Source organism: Thamnophis sirtalis, unplaced genomic scaffold (assembly GCF_051295495.1).
Source record: "Thamnophis sirtalis isolate CommonGarterSnake01/CBP01778 unplaced genomic scaffold, rThaSir2_p1.2 scaffold_1, whole genome shotgun sequence".
NCBI classification, from domain to species: Eukaryota; Metazoa; Chordata; class Lepidosauria; order Squamata; family Natricidae; genus Thamnophis; species Thamnophis sirtalis.
In genome coordinates this window covers 161,584,808-161,603,204 of record NW_028261381.1, presented here as the reverse complement: position 1 = coordinate 161,603,204, position 18,397 = coordinate 161,584,808, and the positions used below count along the sequence as shown (strand labels likewise).

The window sequence follows — 18,397 nt, the reverse complement described above, 5'->3', positions numbered from 1 at the left end:
TTGTTTGTTTGCAGATGTTTTATTATCTGACTAGGTAACATCATCAGTGCTAGGGAGTGTGGGAGCTGCGTCCTGTTTATTATAGTAGGTTTCCCTACCAGTGTTGGTGAGGCTATGTTTTCTTCTCCCTCCTTGATCATGGTATTGTTTTCTGCTTGATTGTATGGTGTTAATCCCTGTTTATTTGGTTGTTGGAAAGGGTATGTTTCACACTCTTTGTTTTTTTGTTCTTAGCGTTTATATTCTCTCTTGAATAGTACCGTATATACTCGAGTATAGGCCGACCCAAATATAAGCCGAGGCACCTAATTTTACCACAAAAAACTGGAAAAGTTATTGACTCGAGTATAAGCCTAGGATGGGAAATGCAGCAGCTACCGATAAATTTCAAAAATAAAAATAGATACCAATAATGCCATTGCCCATTGAATAACATATACAGCCTGCCTGTGCCCATTAAATATACAGTAGCCATTGTAAAAATTTGCTCTGCATAACAAATTATTATCACACAATACCGGTGTATTCAATGAAATACTTCACTCACCTCATGATGCTGATGTCCCGCTGTGATGATGATGTCCCGCCTCCTATGACACACGGCACAGTGATTCCTATCATTGGATCACTGTACCAGAGGAGGTGGGACATTGCTATGTGGCTGCTTGCCATAACAAGGAGGAGGTGGGACATCGTTGCAGAGCGGCAGGAGGGGGAGGAAGGGGAATCGTAAGATAGCCCTGCATTACATTAGAACGTGAGGAGGGGGGATGGTGCGGTGCATGCTGCGCGGCAAACTGACACAGAGGGAGGGGAAACTCAGGGGCGCTGGGCCATTCACGAGCGTCACCCAGCGGCATGGCCCCGCCCCTTTTTCTCCTCCATTTCGGGCAAATTTTTCACTGACTCGAGTATAAGCCGAGGCGGCTTTTTTCAGCTCAAAAAGTGGGCTGAAAAACTAGGCTTATACTTGAGTATATACAGTATGTATGTAAAGGCGGCTTATGTCTATGTGCCTGTTGATAGCAGATTTGTCTAAATGCCCAGTTTCCAGAAATTCCCCTAGCATTTTTGGATTTAGCTTGATCTAGAATGCTTAACAGTTTTTCATTTGAAACCATGATTGAGTCTGTCCATGTGTTGTGAGATTGAGGAGTTTTCATTGTATCTTCTGACTGCTATTGATATTCATGAATGCACTCTGCTAGTATTTTGCTTCTCTGTCCTACATTGTGGCTCTTAGAGACCTTACATTTATTGTAGACTCTTGTTTTTCCTTCTTTGGTTACTGAGTCTTTTGATTTACTTAGAAGGTGTTTTTGAGGGCTTTGTCATAATAAAAAAGGAACAAATGACATTTTGGCCATGCCCTTTCTGGTGTTACCACCCTATGTCCACCTGTGGTCCTCAGAAGGATGTATTACGTTGCTCCCTTTCATCTTTCTGAGAATATATATCCCTGATTTAAGGTCTGGAAATTCTTCCTTTACATCCCCAGTCCACTGTGAAACTTACTACAATGGTTTGGGACAGTTAGTATCTTAAAGTATTTCCCATTTTACAGAATTGTGAAAGAGTAAATATATGGTGGGAAGACTCTGGGAGCCTTTTGGAACTGTAGAATCTGCTAGTGGGGAGTGATATACCGTATTTTTGGAGTATAAGACACACTTTTTTGGGGTGTGTCTTATACACTGAATACAGCTTTTTTTTAACCTCCAAAAATCCTGCCCCTTCACCAAAATGGCCGTGCATAGCCTTTCGGTGGCTTTCAGAGTGCTCCTGGGGGCTGAGGAGGGCAGAAATGAGTGAAAAATGGGCCGTTTTTCGCTCAATTTTGCACCACCCCCCCAGCCCCCAGGAGCACTCTATAAGCCTCCTAAAGGCTATGCATGCCCTTTGTTGGGGAAAAAAACGTTTTTGGGAGGTCTGTAGAGTGAAAAAAAAAATTTTTTTTTAATTTGCCTCTTCAAAATCTTGGTGGGTCTTATATTCCAAAAAATATGGTAAATCCTCCCTTGTAACACTTTTGGTCTTACATGTTTAGTTAAACAGTGCATTGAATACAAACCCAGTTCCTATGTTCACATAACATGCCCAAATAATCAAGTACTGTATATTATGACTTAATGCAATGGTTCTTCTCCCATTGCATGCTGAAATAATGGTTGGGTTTCTACAGTGGGTTGAACCACAGACATGTCAGCCCCATTTTAGCTTAGTTTGGTATGTCATGTCAACCCAGCTTCTCAATTTTTTTATCCCATCAGGTCAGTAACACAAGACTGGAACATCAACCACTGCTGTGGACTGAATTAGAGGTATTGGCCAGTTATTTTCTCCATGATGGTGGAGAGCAGGAGAGCAATGTTTATTTTTTTTCAGTTTGAGGGCTGCTTTGGGTCTTTGCTATGCTAACTTCCTTATTCCAGAGAATGGGCAAAGCCAGGTCAAAAGCGAAATTTGACGTTATATAGTTGCATTACTATTATTAGGTTGCCCACTCAAGAAGAATCTAAAAGCATTAAATACAGTTAATTAAATTAAACACAGGTCGATGTCATTATTTCTTTCAGTTCATTAGAAATTATGAATCATATGCAGGTTCTGGAAGAGTTGTGGGATTCGAGGTGTATTTCTGATGTAGATTTTAAAGTCATGTGCCCAACAAAGGGAGCTATACATTTGTTTTTTCTCAGCCATTGATTTGACAGCACAGATACATTTGCAGAGCAGTTACATTCTGCCCAAAATGGATTTTGAGAAGATGGACAAGGGGGAGGGAAGAGACTCTCGGGTTCCGACAGAAAAACCCGATAGATTGGGTCTATTTATGACTTCCTGGTATATAGAAATAAGTCGTTGGTTCCTGATATTTGGGTGTGTGAGTGGCAGAGTTCATGAAGACAGATGTTGGGTAACAACCTCCTCTTTGTGTTTTCCCTTAGCTTGTTCAAAGGATACAGACACTCTTGCAGTTGCTGCTTAGCCTCCAGGTAAAGTCTTTTCCCATCACCACCCCTCAATTTATTGGCTTTTATGATTTGCATGGGTGGAGCAAGAAGGACTCCAAAATAACAAAAGATGGGCAGTGACCTGAATAGAGAAATTTTGGAGGAGGAGGGAGAAGAAAGTACCTTTTCCAGTTTAGCCTTCAGTAGCAACTCTTCAGATCTGCTTAGTGTCCTGTATGACAGGACCATTAAAAAAATTATTTCTACAACTCTGAAAGGCAAGGGAGAGGGTTAAGAATTTTGGTTTATTCCTGGGCTCTTCATTCCTTTACCTTCTCCCTAGGGTTGTCACCATTAGCTGCTGTTTTGTTTTTAAAAAGAACAATGATTCTGGAGGATGAATTATGATATATAAGTGGGGAGGGGCTAAACTTTCTGCTAGAGCATTAAGGGGACACAGTTATGGCCATCTTCCTTGGAGCATTTCCACAGAACTGTAACTCTTAGCACCGGACCTGGAGGGTTTTTGTCAGTGTGCACAGTGTGACTACTATTTTGAGACAACCCAAGAGCAAAATATAGTACACAGAGATTTTGTCTTTCAAACAGTGGTTTATCTACAAGACATACATATACATACATACATACATACATACATACATACATATGTACCAATTTTGCCAAACTGGTAGGAGCCCAATCAGTCTTCAATTATAACACATGGTGAGAGAGAGATGTTCTTACATGGCCTCCCTTATATAGATAGCTTCTTAAAGTGGCAGTGACCCTGCTGACTCATTCTCATTTCATCATCTCAGTTTACAGTCTTACAGCAACTGGTCAGCTATTAAATCATCATTACTTTAACAGTTTTCCCTTCTCCCAATTTTTGGATGGGGAAAGCTCACCGGTGCATCTTCTCCCCCCCCCCCCTTTCCCAGGCGGTGACAGCCCAGCAGGACAGTTACATTGAGTTGCAGAAGCAGTTCCGGCTGCAATCCACGCGAGGGAATTTGCTACTGGATCAGGAGAGACAGCGCAATTTTGAGAAGCAGCGGGAAGAACTGGCCAATGTGCAGAAATTGCAGAGCCAGTTAAAGATTGAGCAGCATCGCTGGGAACGTGACTGTGACCGCACGCGGCGCCAAATGGAGGTGGAGAAGAACCAGTTGCAGGAGCGAGAGGAGGAGGCACGGCAGCTGATGGAGCGTCTGAATCAAGAACGGGAGGAGCTGGAACAGCAGCGTAAGGCCTACCAGCATGACTTGGAGAGACTGCGGGAATCCCAGAGAGCCGTTGAGAAGGAGCGTGAACGTCTGGAACAGCTGCGCAAGCAGAAGAAGCTGCATCTAGTCTCAGGTGCCTTCTCACCTGAGGCAGGCCAAGTGAGTACTGGAAGGCCTATTGGAAAGGTACAGGGAGCCCTTGATTTAAAACCATTCATTTAGAGACCCTCTGAAGTTAAAACAGCAGTGCAAAAAGTGACTTGCTCTTACAACCATTGCAGCATCACTGCAGTCACATGATCAAAATTTGGGCAAATCTAGCATATATTTACAATGGTTGCATCCTTGGTTCATATTCAAGAGCCATGGTGGCACAGTGGTTAGAATTCAGTACTGCGGGGTATTTCTGCTGACTGTGGCTCAGCAGTTCAATCCTCACCGGCTCAAGGTTGACTCAGCTTTCCATCCTTCTGAGGTTGGTAAAATGAAGACCTAGATGGTTGGGGACAATAAGATGACTCTGTAAACTGCTTAGAGAGGGCTGTAAAGCAGAGGTCTCCAACCTTGGCAACTTTAAGACTTGTGGACTTCAACTTGAAGTCTTAAAGTTGCCAAGGTTGGAGACCCCTGCTATAAAGCACAGCGCTATATAAGTGCTACATCACTATTTTCAACCTCCATTTACCATTTGAGTTTACTTCGAAACTGGACTTAGGATAAGAATGGTTGCAGGAATTGGGCATGTCTAATCTAGTGAAAAGAAGAACTAGGGGTGACATGATAGCTGTGTACCAATATCTAAGTCACAAAGACAAGGGGGGGGGTCAACCTATTCTCCAAAGCACCTGCAGGGCAGGACAAGAAGCAATGGATGGAAACTAATCAGGGAGAGATCCTACCTAGAGCCAAGGTGGCGCAGTGGTTAAATGCAGCACTGCAGGCTACTTCAGCTGACTGCAGTTCTGCAGTTCGGCTGTTCAAATCTCACCGGCTCAGGGTTGACTCAGCCTTCCATCCTTCCGAGGTGGGTAAAATGAGGACCCGGATTGTTGTTGGGGGCAATATGCTGACTCTGTAAACCGCTTAGAGAGGGCTGAAAGCCCTATGAAGCGGTATATAAGTCTAACTGCTATTGCTATTACCTAGAATTAAGGAGAAACTTCCTGACAGAACAATTAATCAGTGGAACAACTTGCCTCCAGAAATTGTGGGTGTGTCATCACCCGAGGCTTTTAAGAAGAGATTGGACAGCTATTAGTCTGAAATGGTAGTTTCCTGCTGGAGCAGAGGGTTGGACTAGAAGCCTCCAAGGTCTGGTATTCTGTTCTGTTAAACCTTCCCAGCCGGCTTCGGACAAGCAAAGCCAATGGGGGAAGCTGGATTTGCTTTAACAACCCTGGCAAAAAAGATAGTAAAATCGGGCACGACTCATTTAATAGCCATCTTGCTTAGTTCTGATCCCAAGTGTGGTCGGAAGTTGAGGACTACCTGTATAAGGAAGCTGCATGTACGAAAAGTAAACCTGAGAATTGGCAATCTGCTGCCACTCCCACTTCTTTCCACTTCTCTATCTTCAAGAACCTGCCCTTAGTTCGATTCCTCTAGAGGTGAATGACCAATATTGTCCACTTTTCCCCAGGCGCAAACCCTGAGCCACTCTCTCAGCTTCAATGGCGAAGGGATGGAAGGAACCGTGCTGCCTACCAAGCCAGGTGGGCGAGCCAGTGTATCTGGGATGGAGTACCTGGAGCGAGGAGAATTGGGGCGAAAGGACAGTGCTGCACTGGAGGGAGGCCGCCCCATTCTGGTCCTGAAGAATGAAGTGCCCCTCCACTTGTTGAGTACCACCAACCAGACCCAGAAACAGGCAGCTGTGCAGCAGCAAATCCCCACCAAGCTGGCCATTTTGACCAAGGGCAGCAAGGAAAAAGGTGGCAAGGCTGTCAAGGTGACTTCCCACAGGATTGAAAGTTCAAGTAAGTTGCCGAGAACCTTTGGATAGGGAGAGGCTAGGGATAGCCATGACAGAAACTACTGATGATACTGAAGTCCTGAATGGCAGTCTTCCATTTGTAGACTTCCTTCAATATCTGCTATAGCTTTTTTAGCATTTACCCTCCTCTTGTGCTAGAACTTCAATTCCCAACTTTATATGCAGGGACGGGAATTCTAGGAATTTTCAGATGAGGAAAATCTACCATATTTTTCAGAGTATAAGACGCACATTAGTTTTTGGGGAGGAAAACAAGAAAAGAAAATTCTGTTTCTGCCTACCAGCATCCATCGGTATTCATCTGGATAGCGTCCTTGCAGCAAACAGCCTGGTCAGCTTCAGCACATCGCAGCCTGATTCAGCATGAGCAGCTGATTGGTGGTTGGATCAGCCTCCCAGAATACCGCCAATCAGTTGTTCCAGGCTGCAGGGATCGCCATAGCCCATTACTGCCTCTGTGTGTCATATTTTTGGCCTCCATGCATTGCATTTTTGGCCGGTTCCAGGCAGCGGGGATCAGCGACACTCCCTGCCACCTAGAACTGGCCAAAAATGTGATGCATGGAAGCCAAAAATGATGTGTGCAGAGGCCAAAAAGGTGTCGATACCTGCAGACTGGAACAGGTCTAAAACAGCATCTGGAGGCCAAAACACAACGTGTAGAGGCCCAAAACAGCTAAAGGGTGGGCCAACGAGTGGCCGTAGCTTTGGCAACATTCGGTGTATAAGACACACCACAATTTTCACCCACTTTTAGGGCGTGGGGAGTGCATCTTATATTCCGAAAAGTACAGTACTTTACTAGCTCATTATAGTGTTTCTGCCTCTGTTATTCTGAGAACTGAAAAGAATGTACGTTATGGGTGGATAGGCTGTTTCTTGTGGCAAAAATTTGTTCCTCTTTGGAATCTGTGTTTTGTGCCAATTTTGTGGGCAAGTCTGAGGTGATTGGAAACTGGCTAGATTTCTTTCACACAGATTAAGAGATTATGCCACCATGTTCCTTGAGACTGCTGGAAGTTTAAAACATCATAGTCCGTGGTTGCAAAACAGATGTCTTTCTTTGCAATAAACCATGGTTTTACCCTGACCAGTTTGTTGAACGTTACAGTTATAAAGCTCCTAATATCATCATCGAAAGTAAGACATACAAATAATAATGGCTGAGTTCAGATCATGATCCAGTAATCCAAACCAAAGTAATCAGACTCTGCCTTAATACATTTGATGGATCTCTGTCAACATATTTATTAAAATTACTTATTGTTGACAAAGAAGCCTTATTTAGTTGACAGGGCTATGATTTGGTGCCTGGTGATTCCTTTCCTTTTGTAGATCAGCTGAGTTTTTTTCCTTTTTCTATTTCAAGCATTAGGTGATGTGAGGCCATTCCCAATTTCCAAGATGGTTACCAAGGAAGAATCTCAGTCTCGAAACAGACGTTCTGCAAGCCCCGTCTTTCTGCATAGCCAGAATGTTGCCTTCCTTCCAGGTAAAGTCCAAGGTGCTGGTTGTCACTTTAAAGCCTTTAAATCAGAGGGACCGTCTCTTGCCGGTCACGTCCACCCGACCCATCAGAGCGGGGAGGCAGGGAATGCTGCGGGTAACATCCCAGAGGGAGATATACCTGGTGGGACCTAGAAGAAAGGCCTAGTTAGTGGTGACTCCCTCTCTCTGAAACATCATCCCCCCAGAGATTAGAATGGCCCCCTCTCTAATACTCTTCCAGAAGGCGCTGAAGACCTGGTTCTGCCCGTGGGCCTGGGGAACCCAGAGTGGAATGGACCCCATTAAATGGCTCATGTGATCTGCTGTTGCTGGGGGTGGGAGGTGATTTTATTATATTAATTTATCTGATTCTTTTATTATATTTTTCGGACTATAAGATGCACATGATTTTGAAGAGGTAAATTTAAAAAAAAGTGTTTGTGCTCTGCAGGGCTCCTAAACCCTCTGCACGCATTGTTTTTTGCAACAAAAAGGGGGGGGTGGCATGCAGAGATTTGGGAGGCCTGTAGAGTGCTCCTGGGAGCTGGGGGGGGGGGCAAAAACAGCCGGGTTTTTTGCTCATTTTTGCCCTCCCCAGCCCCCAGGAGCACTCTGAAAGTCTCCTAAAGGATATGCACATCCATTTTTGCAAAGAGGGAGGGGTTTCAGTAGGCTAAAAATGCTGTATTCAGTGTATAAGACACATCCAGATTTTCACCCTCTTTTGGGGGGGGGGGAAGGGGTGAGTCTTATACTCCGAAAAATACAGTAGTTTTATTGTTTTTTAATGTGGTTTTAAATTATGTAAGCCGCCTTGAGTTGCCATGGGCAAATAGGCCGCAATATAAATTTAATAAATAAATAAATCAAATAAATAAAATATATTTGACAGGCTTATCTGTGGTAGCTGATCTATTACTATGCTGCGTAGTGATCTTTTCCTCTCCCCTCTTTTCTCCCCCCTCCCCCCACAGAACTGGCTGGTGGTGCTGAAAGCGGCCATCTGGAAGCGCCATCTACCTCTGTTGGTCCCATGAAGCCCAACAGCATTCATGTCCTTCCACCTTCCCTGGATGACGCTAGCAAAGATGATGTCATTTTTTTCTGATCAACACCCAAGAAGGTCCGCTCTCCTTGCCCCAACTGCATCATCTGAAGGCAGAGCTTGCAAGATGTTCTCTGGAAAAGGATTCAAAATGAGGATATCGTTTGGGGGCTCCATGTTACCATCTTGGCTTTGCTTACATTGTTCCTGGGGCTGGAACATTATTCTAGCTTCCTTTTGAGTTCCAAGGCAAGGTTTTACAATAACCTTCTTGGGAAGGGAAGGGTACGAGAAGGCCCTTAACTTTTAATCTTCACATTCAACCATAAGGTGGCCCTTGGGCTCTGCGTAGGACCAAACAAAGATGTTGATGGTGTTAGGGACTCTATGGAGGGAATCTGAGGGAATTAGATTAGGCCCTGGCTGGTCGCACAAAGCACCTCATCTCCCACAAAGACTCATCCCCCCCCCCAATTGTAGGGAAATCCTCCAGTGCAAACTGGGTCCTGGAGTTTTGTTCCTGCTGAAGACCCTTGCTGCAGTAACTGGCCCACACAGCAGCAGGCCCAATTTTCCAGACCCTTTCCAGATATTTTGGATCTGGGGAGGGGGGGTGGGAAGAGGAAACGCAGGTCAGAATTACATTGGATGCCAAGTTGTTTCCGGTTCAAATGAAGGAAATGAAGAAATTCTTAACTTAATAACCGATTGAGATGTTTTGAGTGGAGCTTCTCTCTCGCCAAAGGATGTCATTCCCTGTGGGAACGTCCACTGCCTCTCTTCCGTGTCTGTTCTTCAGATCACAAAAATACTGGAGATGCAAGCTGCTGAAGTTGTAACTTTTCCCCCCGTTTTACACTCTGCACGTTGTATTTGTCCCCTAGCATCACAAGTGCTTGTTTGAGAGTGGGTTATGGAAAAGTCCGGTTTCTTCCACCTTGTTGCACATGAACAGTGTCTCTAGGTGAAAGTCTTGTACTCTGGGTCTTGTTTTATTGTGGGGCCTCCTCGTGTTCTTTTGACTGCATGGAGACCTTGGTTTCCTTCTAGAGCCATTAGGAAGTTTGGAGGCCAGAAGAGAAGGCGGGGCCTATTAACAGTCCACGCGTGGCAGAAGCCATGGTGCCATTCACTTTAATATGACCCCCACCCCCCTCTTCCCAGCTTAGAAAACTATCGTCCAGAATCTGATGATGACATCATTAAGTAGGCAACCATGACAGAAAATGGTTTGTTTTAATTAGCTTTTAAGCTCTTTGTGTAGATCTACCAGCTACATCACACACACACACATAAAGAAAACCCTTTTAAGTAATTTTATTGTACTTGCAATGTTTGTGAATTGCATTCTGACTGACCATTTGTGCCATGCTTATCAGTGTTTTCTGATATATATGGATGGTATGAGACGAACCCAAGCACTTTAGAACATGGATGGCATTTTTATTTCCTTTTCCGTCTTACTGACGAACAAAACAAGTTTCTTTGTAGTAAAAAGTGGCTATGACTTTATTGAGAAGTTCTCTGCCTCTAGTGGCTTAAGTCTGAAAAGCTCATTTTGCGCTTTACTTCTCTATGTGACTACGTCGGCCTGAAGCTTCTTCAATGGATTTTTAAGTTGAAGGGTCACAGCAACTATCTCTTTAGACAAAATCATAGCAACTTTGTACGTAGATACTACTTTAGTGGTTATTACATAGCAATCATTCTATGTAACTCTCCTTTTTAATTATTTGTAAAGTTGATGGTTTTCAGTGTTTTAATTTTTTTTTGTCAAATTTGTGCACTACTGTAATGATCAAATGGGATGCTGTCACACCAAATTATGGCTATTTTTTTAAGCAATGATTGCAACTGTTTTCTCTACTGTAGGATAATTGTGGAACCTCAGATACAACTAAAGCCTGAACCTGTTTGAGTCAATCCATGAAACCATAAATCATAAAGCGAACCTTAAAATATGTCCTACTTTTGAAGTGTTATCTTTGTTTGACATTACATTTGATAGGATTACTTGTGTTGGTTGTTGTCAAAACAAAACAAACTATGGTCTCCTTCACATCACATGAAACGCTTGATGAATTATAATCCTGACAGACAACACAGATCTTTGTTGAATCCTTTTTGTAGGGCTCTTGTCTGAGAGAGGGTTTCAGGACTTCTCCCATGTAGATGAGATGTGTTGGCCCTGAAATTCAAGGATGTGGTTGAAAGCCGAAGAAACTGGTGCAAAAGGAGCGAATCATGAAAAGACGTTCTATGGTGTGAAAACATAATTATGTTCAAAAGTGGCAATGCCTCCACTATATTGTGAATTGGGCAGCTACTGATGCTATCATCTTTAATGCCCTGAGATTTCTCTGAAGGGGAATGTGAGTTTATTTATATATGTGCAAGGGGAACCTTTACCTTTACCTTAGCCATTGTTGATTCTTGCCAACTGCCTGTATTAGTCCCAAGAGTTTTATAGGCAAGGTTTTTTAGCAGTGGTTTGCCATTGCCTCCAACTTAGGTCTGAGAGTGAGACCAGCCCATGGTTACCTAGCTGGCTTTGGGCCTAATATAGAACTAGAATTCATGGTTTAGCTTCTAGCCTTAGGCCTGAACCACTACCCCACACCAAACTGGCTCTCTGAATGTAGCTATGAGTGAATAGGATTTCATACTCCAAATAAACATGAAAAGACAGGTGTTCGGGCTATATCAACAGAGCCAATCAGGTAAGGGAAAGTGTGAGATTGTATCTTTTATTATCAGCCCTAATGGTTTCACATTAACATGATGTACAAAGAGCAAGACTGTATTCTTCACATTAAAAAACCATAGCCAAATTATTTAACTAAGCAGGGCAGCCACTTGCCCCTTAAGGTAGCTAACAACAGGTTGAAATTACAACAGACTGTTAAAAAGCTATGTATAACTGGTCCTTGAGGTTATGACTGCTGCCCCCTCCCCGCAGTCACGTGATCACATTTTGGGCGCAAGGCAATTGGCTTGCATTTACCACTGATTGTAGCATCCTGTTACCATGGGAGCACAATTCGTGATGTTTTCACCAGCTTCTGGGTTTTCTTGCCAATATCAAAGCCCATTTAGAAGAACAGATTTGCTTAACAACCATGTAATTCATTTAACAATCAGAGTGGCTCACTTTACGACCATTGTAAAAGCAATTGTAAAATCAAGTCTGGTCATGCGGTGCTTTGACGTACGACTGCAATGACTTATGACTGAAATTCCAGGCTCCAATGTGGTTGTAAGTCAAGGACTACCTATACACAGAGTGAAGTAGGCAAACTAAACTCTATAATAGGGAGTCTCCAACCTTGGCAACTTTGTGGACTTCAACTCCCAGAATTCCTCAGCCAGCCCTGCTCTATAAACTCTCCCAAATAGATCCTCCAGAAAAGTGCCTATGTGTTATATAAAAGCAGCACCATGTTTTAATAGAAGAGCCTAATACCAATCTAGCCTCCACCATAATAGGAATTACTCTCCCCATTTCAACAGAGATTACGTAACCGTTTATAAATTCCCCTGATAGCCCCTTTTCTCCATTCAATTCAGCAGCTGTTCAAACCATTCCACAACTGCCCCCTGCATAGTTTCGATAGATCCCAATGAAGGAAGAAATGCTTCCCATGAGGCCCACAAGCCATGGAGAAAACTTTCCAGCCCAGAGAATTCCTGGAGGCAACCAGTGGATGGCATTGGCAAGGTCAGCCAGGTTGCTGAGGATGGCCAAGACTTGTAGGCGCATTTCAGCTCTTGTTTTCTGAGAGAAATCTCTGCAAGCCAGACAGGGGGAAGAAAAATACATTCGCTGAGCTTATTTGTTGCTATCAGCACTGGAGGGAGAAAACTAAGGGTTTATCTTTGCCCTGAAATAAGTTTTTATTCTTGGCAATAACTGAAGCATTCAAGAAGAAATCCTCATGTGGAAATGGCATGCCCCCCCCACCAGGAGCTAAAATTCTACTTTTGTCCCAAACAGAATAATAAATGTGTACTAACTGGACTATTGATTTTTTACCATCAAAAACCAGCAGCATGATCCAAAAACAGCTTGGTTTATTAACTAAGTTTTGGACAGCAGATACTAAAAGAAGGAAGGAAGAATGTAAAGGAAAGTTTAAAAAAAAACAAGGACGTTTTAATACACATTTCCTTAACCTTCTGGATTGACTCTTAACTTTTCTGGAAAGGGTTTAGATGTGTGCCTTTATGCCAAATGGAATTTATCCCTGTTAATTGTTGAGGGGGAAAATGCTTACAAGGCAGGGAGTCATACCTGGATTCTGTATGCTGCTTTCTTCTTAGGAGTAATAAAATTCGGAGAGCTCTGGAATGAGAATGTAAAGACAAACTTTTAGCTGCAGGCCATATTTCTGGAGCAGAAATCCTTAATGTCCTTAATATTGCTTGAATTCTGTTATACTACAGAACCTTCTTGATACTCCAGACATATGGAAAGTGGAAAGCATAAAGACTTCCTCAATCAGAATCCAGCTTGGAGGAAGGGTAAACTGAGTCCCAATGATTCATGTATTTGAAGATTTAAATTCCAGGTAGTCATTGTCTACTCTTCCTTCCTTTCTTCTTTCCTACCTCCCTCCCCTCCTCTCCTCTACTCCTTACCGTACAATTCCCAGCAGCAGAGAAAAGCCCCAGAGAGTTGTACTGAGTGTCCACCACCTACTTGAGTTGGCATGGATAATTTCAGCATCAGCAGCCCAAGCCATATGCTCACAGGGGTAATAAAGCTGATCAGCTATGTTGTTGAAGATGGAAAGCCAGCGCATTGCTGTATCTTTCTCCTGAAATGGGATAGCAAGCAAGCTTTAAGAGTTGATTTCTCCGTTCCATCTTCTCCTTTCCTCTTCTTCTGGTCTCTGGTCACTAGACCAGAAGTGAGCATTACAGTTTGGCATTTAGATGAAAGATTACCAGTACACAAGCATCCTAAGTTAGATCTGAGATTCGATCAGTACTACCATAAGTATTATTTGCAAAACATCGTAAAATGGAGCTTCTGGGCATTCTGAGTCTGAGAATGGTCTATATATTTTAATAGTAAGTTTATTACAATTAAAAAGATGAAAAACAAACTAAAAGGAATAAAAAAATGCAATAAGGAAAATATAGTAAAGAAAAAGGAGAGCATATAAAGAAATGACTTCCCCCTTCATCATAACTATCAACGTTTGTAACTTATCACCCCTTGAATTGGAAGAAATGTTCTCCTCTTCTGATATTTCATGTCTCTTTATCTACAAACAAATCCTTAAAACTTTTTCATTCAGTCCTGATCAGCAAAGGTCCATTAAAGGTTACCAGAGATGATAATATATATTAATCTTGATCAAATAAACTTTATGTTCCTTTCCTTTTTAAACTTTATATTCCTTTCCTTTTTAAAAGTAACCACTTATTTCAAGCTGCACTTCTTTTTCTATCTGAAAAGTCCTCCCTTCCCAGTATTTTCGATCATCTCAATAGCCTTTTTCATTCAGAATTTCATATAAAGCCTAAATTATAAATAGAAGAAACTCTATAACCTAGACTGTAAAACAGTAGAATTTGTTACTAAATTGAGAGATGGTTGGATTCAGTTGGATTAAGTTATGTTGTTCTCCAATGTTCTTTACAACTTGTAACAAGGTCCTTGTAACTGAAATGCTTTGCAAGTCTCACATACAGTATCCCTGTACTTCCATGAAACAGTGATGAATAAGAACAGCTGCAGATAACCAGAAAGTCAGCGGGGAAGGGCCATACAGTAGTAAGTGTCGTTGGCTCTAAGTGACATCATGATTTCATCTAAACAACACTGTTTAGATCTGATAGGGAGGGAGGGAGAGAGAGAGAGAGAAAGAGGGAAAGAAAGAAAGAAAAAGAAAGAAAGAAAGAAAAAGAAAAAGAAAGAAAAGACCTGTAAGGTCTCTTCTGACCTATAAGTCTATGTTCTATGATATTTTTGAACGGCAGAAAATGCTACAACAAATATGAGTATTGTGATAAGAACATCTAGATTTTTGTTTTCAATTGTTCACCAATAATATATTCAGAGGCATATTTCCATAAACAATGTTAAATGTTCACAGAATAAAATAGAATAACAGAGTTGGAAGGGACCCTGGAGGTCTTCTATTCCAACCCTTTACTTAGGCAGGAAACCCTACACCACTTCAGACAAATAGTTATCCAACATCTTCTTAAAAACTTCCAGTGTTGGAGCATTTACAACTTCTGGAGGCAAGTTGTTTCATTGATTAATTGTTCTGTCATGAAATTTCTCCTTAGTTTTAGGCTGCTTCTCTCCTTGATTAGTTTCCATCCATTGCTTCTTGTTCTACCCTCAGGTGCCTAGGAAAATAGTTTGACTCCCTCTTCTTTGTGGCAACCCCTGAGACATTGGAACACTTCTATTATGTCTCCCCAAGTCCTTCTTTTCATTAAACTAGGCATACCCAGTTCCTGCAACTGTTCTTCATATGTTTTAGCCTCCAGTCCCCTAATCATCATTGTTGCTCTTCTCAGCACTCTCTCTAGAGTCTCCACATTTTTTACCTCGTGGCGACCAAAACTAGATGCAGTATTCTAGGTGTGGCTTTACCAAGGCATTATAAAGTGGTATTAACACTTCATGTGTTAATGTATATCCAGGGATTTATATCCAGAGATGGGTTTTGCTTACTGTTGCTTGCATTCATATTCTAATATCTTTCTTGCTTTAGGAGACCCTGGACCAGGATAAGATTCAACTTTTTTTGTGTTTTTTTTGCAAATACCCCTATTAACATTCAAAGCTTTCAACTTTGTGGACAACATCCACTTTCTTGCATGTCTTACCTTGTTCCCCAGTCCATACTGACAGCTATAGGAAAGCATGGCTAGGTCATCAAAAAGGCGTAGAACTGTTCGACAGTGACTCAGTTGTGCTGAGACAGCCAGGAGGCCTTGGCCAAGGGATGGTTCTCCAGGTTGTCTTCTGGCCACCAAAATTCCTCCAGCCAGCCGGCAGCCATAGCAGATGATGCGTATCTTATGTAGGAAGATTGATTGTATAAAGCATTATTACTATTTCCAAATTATATTTTTTATTAAAGAGCCATGTATCCCCAGAAAGGTAAAGTTTGGAGTAAGGCCAAAATTAAAAGGTGTTCTGTAGTGTAGGCCATATTTTTTCATATCCTCTTACTATTGGCAAACACTTTACAAATATCTTTAAATTGAGAGGGTTAATTTCAAAGATAAGCTAGCTTTTTTCTCCTGTCCCGATTTTTTTTTAAATAATTGGTTCCTGTTTTACTAAAATGCTATACATCTCTGAAAAAATATATTTCAACTTATAGTGTACTAATTTTTAGAGGAACATGATATGATAAAATCTATTCTTTCACGTATGTGAAGGTTTTAATCATAATTTGGAGAACAAGGGATTGTGCTACATTCGATGCTAGATTTGAGGGCCTCTGCAAAAGATCATTGGGGGGGGGACGGACTCACCAATATGATATCGTTAGAACCTCAAAATATATGTACTAGGTACTAAAAGTTTTGTAATCTTTAGCTGGGTAGAACAGTGCATCATAGAGCAATGGATTTTGAACTAAGTTATCTTAAATGGGGCAATTTACACAAAGTGTCCACAATCTGGGACTTATGACTCATAGAATTAAAATTTGTCAAATGGCATCTACCATTTTATAACAAAAATGATCACAACAGTTTATGACACAATACAAAATATTATAAAACATTAGAACAAGAAGAAATGTGTGGAAACTAATCAAGGAGAGAAGCAACTTAGAACTGAGTAGAAATTTCCTGACAGTTAGAACAATTAATCAGTGGAACAGCTTACCTCCAGAAATTGTGAATGCCCCAACAGTGGAAGTCTTTAAGAAGACATTGGATACCCATTTGTCTGAAACAGTATAGGGTTTCCTGCCTAGGCAGGGGGTTGGACTAGAAGACCTCCACGGTCCCTTCCAACTCTGCTATTGTATTGTATTGTATTATTTCTGTGCTATGTTCAACATAGGCTTCTTTCAAGGCAGATATATCTTTGAATATCTCCCTGAATTTTTAATAACTTTTCAAGTACATTCAAAGTTCCGACATTGTTGAAAGCACTGAGGAATCTGGTAAGGAAATATTTCTGAAATGATAATCCAAAGGGTCACATGGGCCTGAAAGGCATATGAAGCGGTATATAAGTCTACTGCTATTGCTATTGCTATTGCTATTGTCTAATCCCAACTGTAGTGGACAGGAATCTTTTAAATATCTATATGGTGCATAAATTAGAGGTGGAAGACAAGGTAGCGTATAAAAAAAATTGCTAGAAACCTAATTATTTGTTAGTGCCTTTTTATCAAATTTCATGCTTTCTAGTTGTTTTGTGCACTACATTTTGTGTGTACAGTTTACCGGCATATGTGAATTTTAAATACATCATGAGAAACAGATATTATTTATAGCTTACAGATCCAGTGTTAAATAAAGATATAAGCATACAATGCAACAAACACTGTGATCTCAAAATGTGCTTTCCTTCTTTGGGATCTCTCTCTCTTTCTCTCTCCATCCCCCTCTAGGAGCAATCCAAATTATAAAATAACACACGGTTCCCAGTTCTTCAAGATCTTGGAGTCACAATTCAGCTTTTTTCTATATGGTGCTTCTCAGGTCCAGAGAACCATAAACCTCTGAGCTTGGTTGTTTGCTTGCAGACTGTTTCATTATTCAAACTATTTCATTATTCAATTACCCAAACGTAACCTCAGCACTGATGATGTTACTTAGTATGAATAATGAGACTGCAAGAAAACAGCCAAGCTCAGAGAGTACCAACCCATCTCATTTCAACCCTGAGCTAAACATATTCTTCTTTATTGGGACCATAAACCTTACGACTCTGCTAAAGTACCAACTTAAGGAGGGCTGCATGAGTAAGAGAGTGTAGGGAAACTGGTAGTGCTCCATTACTAGAGGTTTTTAAGACGAGACTAGACAGTCACTTATCTGAAGTGGTAGAGGTTCTCCTGCTTGAACAGGAGGCTGGATTAGAAGACGTCCAAGGTACCTTCCAGCTCTGTCCTTAATTCCTAAATAGAGTAGATGCCCAAATTCGTCTCTATTGGAGTTTTGATGAATTCCAACCAGCGCTTCCCAAGTGTCCTGGATTGCAACTCCCATGGCCACGCTAGCGGTGGGTGCTGGAAGTTGTAGTCCGTGGATTTGGGAACTTTCTCTTCGACGCCCACTCTCCTTTTGCTTCCCACAGCTAGGGCATCATCTAGCTCAGGGGTGTCCAACCTTGGCAACTTTAAGACTTGTGGACTTCAACTCCCAGAATTCCTCAGCCAGCAACACAGGCTGAGGAATTCTGGGACTTGAAGTCCACAAGTCTTAAAGACGTCACGGTTGGACACCCCTGCTCCAGCTTTCTCTGCTTTTTAAATCCCCTGGGCAACCCGAGGGGAATCCCAGCGAACAGAAAGCACCTCCTCACCGCTCCTCTTAGCCCCGTCAAAACACCCCACCCTCGCTTCGATCTCCCATCCTCCTCTCACCACTCGATCTCTGCCCCGGTAGGTTTCCAATACGGAGACCAGGCCACTGAAGGGGGGCACCGCCGCCATAGCAACACTTCCGGGCTGACCTCTGCTCGTCCAATCGCGTC

General features: G+C 42.1%; 2 protein-coding genes across 5 annotated transcripts in view; one reads left to right on the top strand and one right to left on the bottom strand.

Annotated features, from left to right (window-relative positions):
• ARHGEF18 (Rho/Rac guanine nucleotide exchange factor 18) overlaps nt 1–8,791 on the top strand; it is an 88,475-nt gene extending 79,684 nt beyond the window's left edge. Inside the window, exons 26-31 of the mRNA XM_087701844.1 lie at nt 2,271–2,321; nt 2,949–2,996; nt 3,896–4,339; nt 5,820–6,156; nt 7,543–7,665; nt 8,636–8,791. Coding sequence (XP_087557970.1) covers nt 2,271–2,321; nt 2,949–2,996; nt 3,896–4,339; nt 5,820–6,156; nt 7,543–7,665; nt 8,636–8,769 — 1,137 coding nt within the window. The 3' untranslated portion in view covers nt 8,770–8,791. The remainder of the gene's footprint in view (nt 1–2,270; nt 2,322–2,948; nt 2,997–3,895; nt 4,340–5,819; nt 6,157–7,542; nt 7,666–8,635) is intronic.
• On the bottom strand, nt 7,659–18,378 carry PEX11G (peroxisomal biogenesis factor 11 gamma). 4 transcript variants are annotated; one of them, XM_087701867.1, is made up of 5 exons: nt 18,288–18,378; nt 15,559–15,750; nt 13,345–13,523; nt 12,998–13,048; nt 7,659–7,810 (listed from the first exon to the last, which is right to left on the bottom strand). In XM_087701867.1, exons 1-5 carry the CDS (start codon nt 18,354–18,356, stop codon nt 7,702–7,704), a joined length of 600 nt encoding a protein of 199 aa, XP_087557993.1. In that variant the 5' UTR covers nt 18,357–18,378; the 3' UTR covers nt 7,659–7,701. The 4 variants fall into 4 exon arrangements, with proteins under 4 accessions (XP_087557993.1, XP_087557988.1, XP_087558000.1 ...); XM_087701862.1 differs by lacking the exon at nt 7,659–7,810 and adding an exon at nt 10,164–10,963; XM_087701874.1 differs by lacking the exon at nt 7,659–7,810 and adding an exon at nt 10,164–10,894.
• Between the last annotated feature and the right edge of the window lie 19 nt (nt 18,379–18,397).

Coding starts and splice junctions, on each gene's coding strand:
- PEX11G (XM_087701857.1), bottom strand. CDS start 18,356: ATGGCGGCGGTGCCCCCCTTCAGTGGCCTGGTCTCCGTATTGGAAACC. Junction 13,049..13,344: donor CTGCTGCTGGGAATTGTACG/GTAAGGAGTAGA, acceptor TTCTCATTCCAG/AGCTCTCCGAATTTTATTAC. Junction 12,495..12,997: donor AAGCAGCATACAGAATCCAG/GTATGACTCCCT, acceptor TCTGGCTTGCAG/AGATTTCTCTCAGAAAACAA.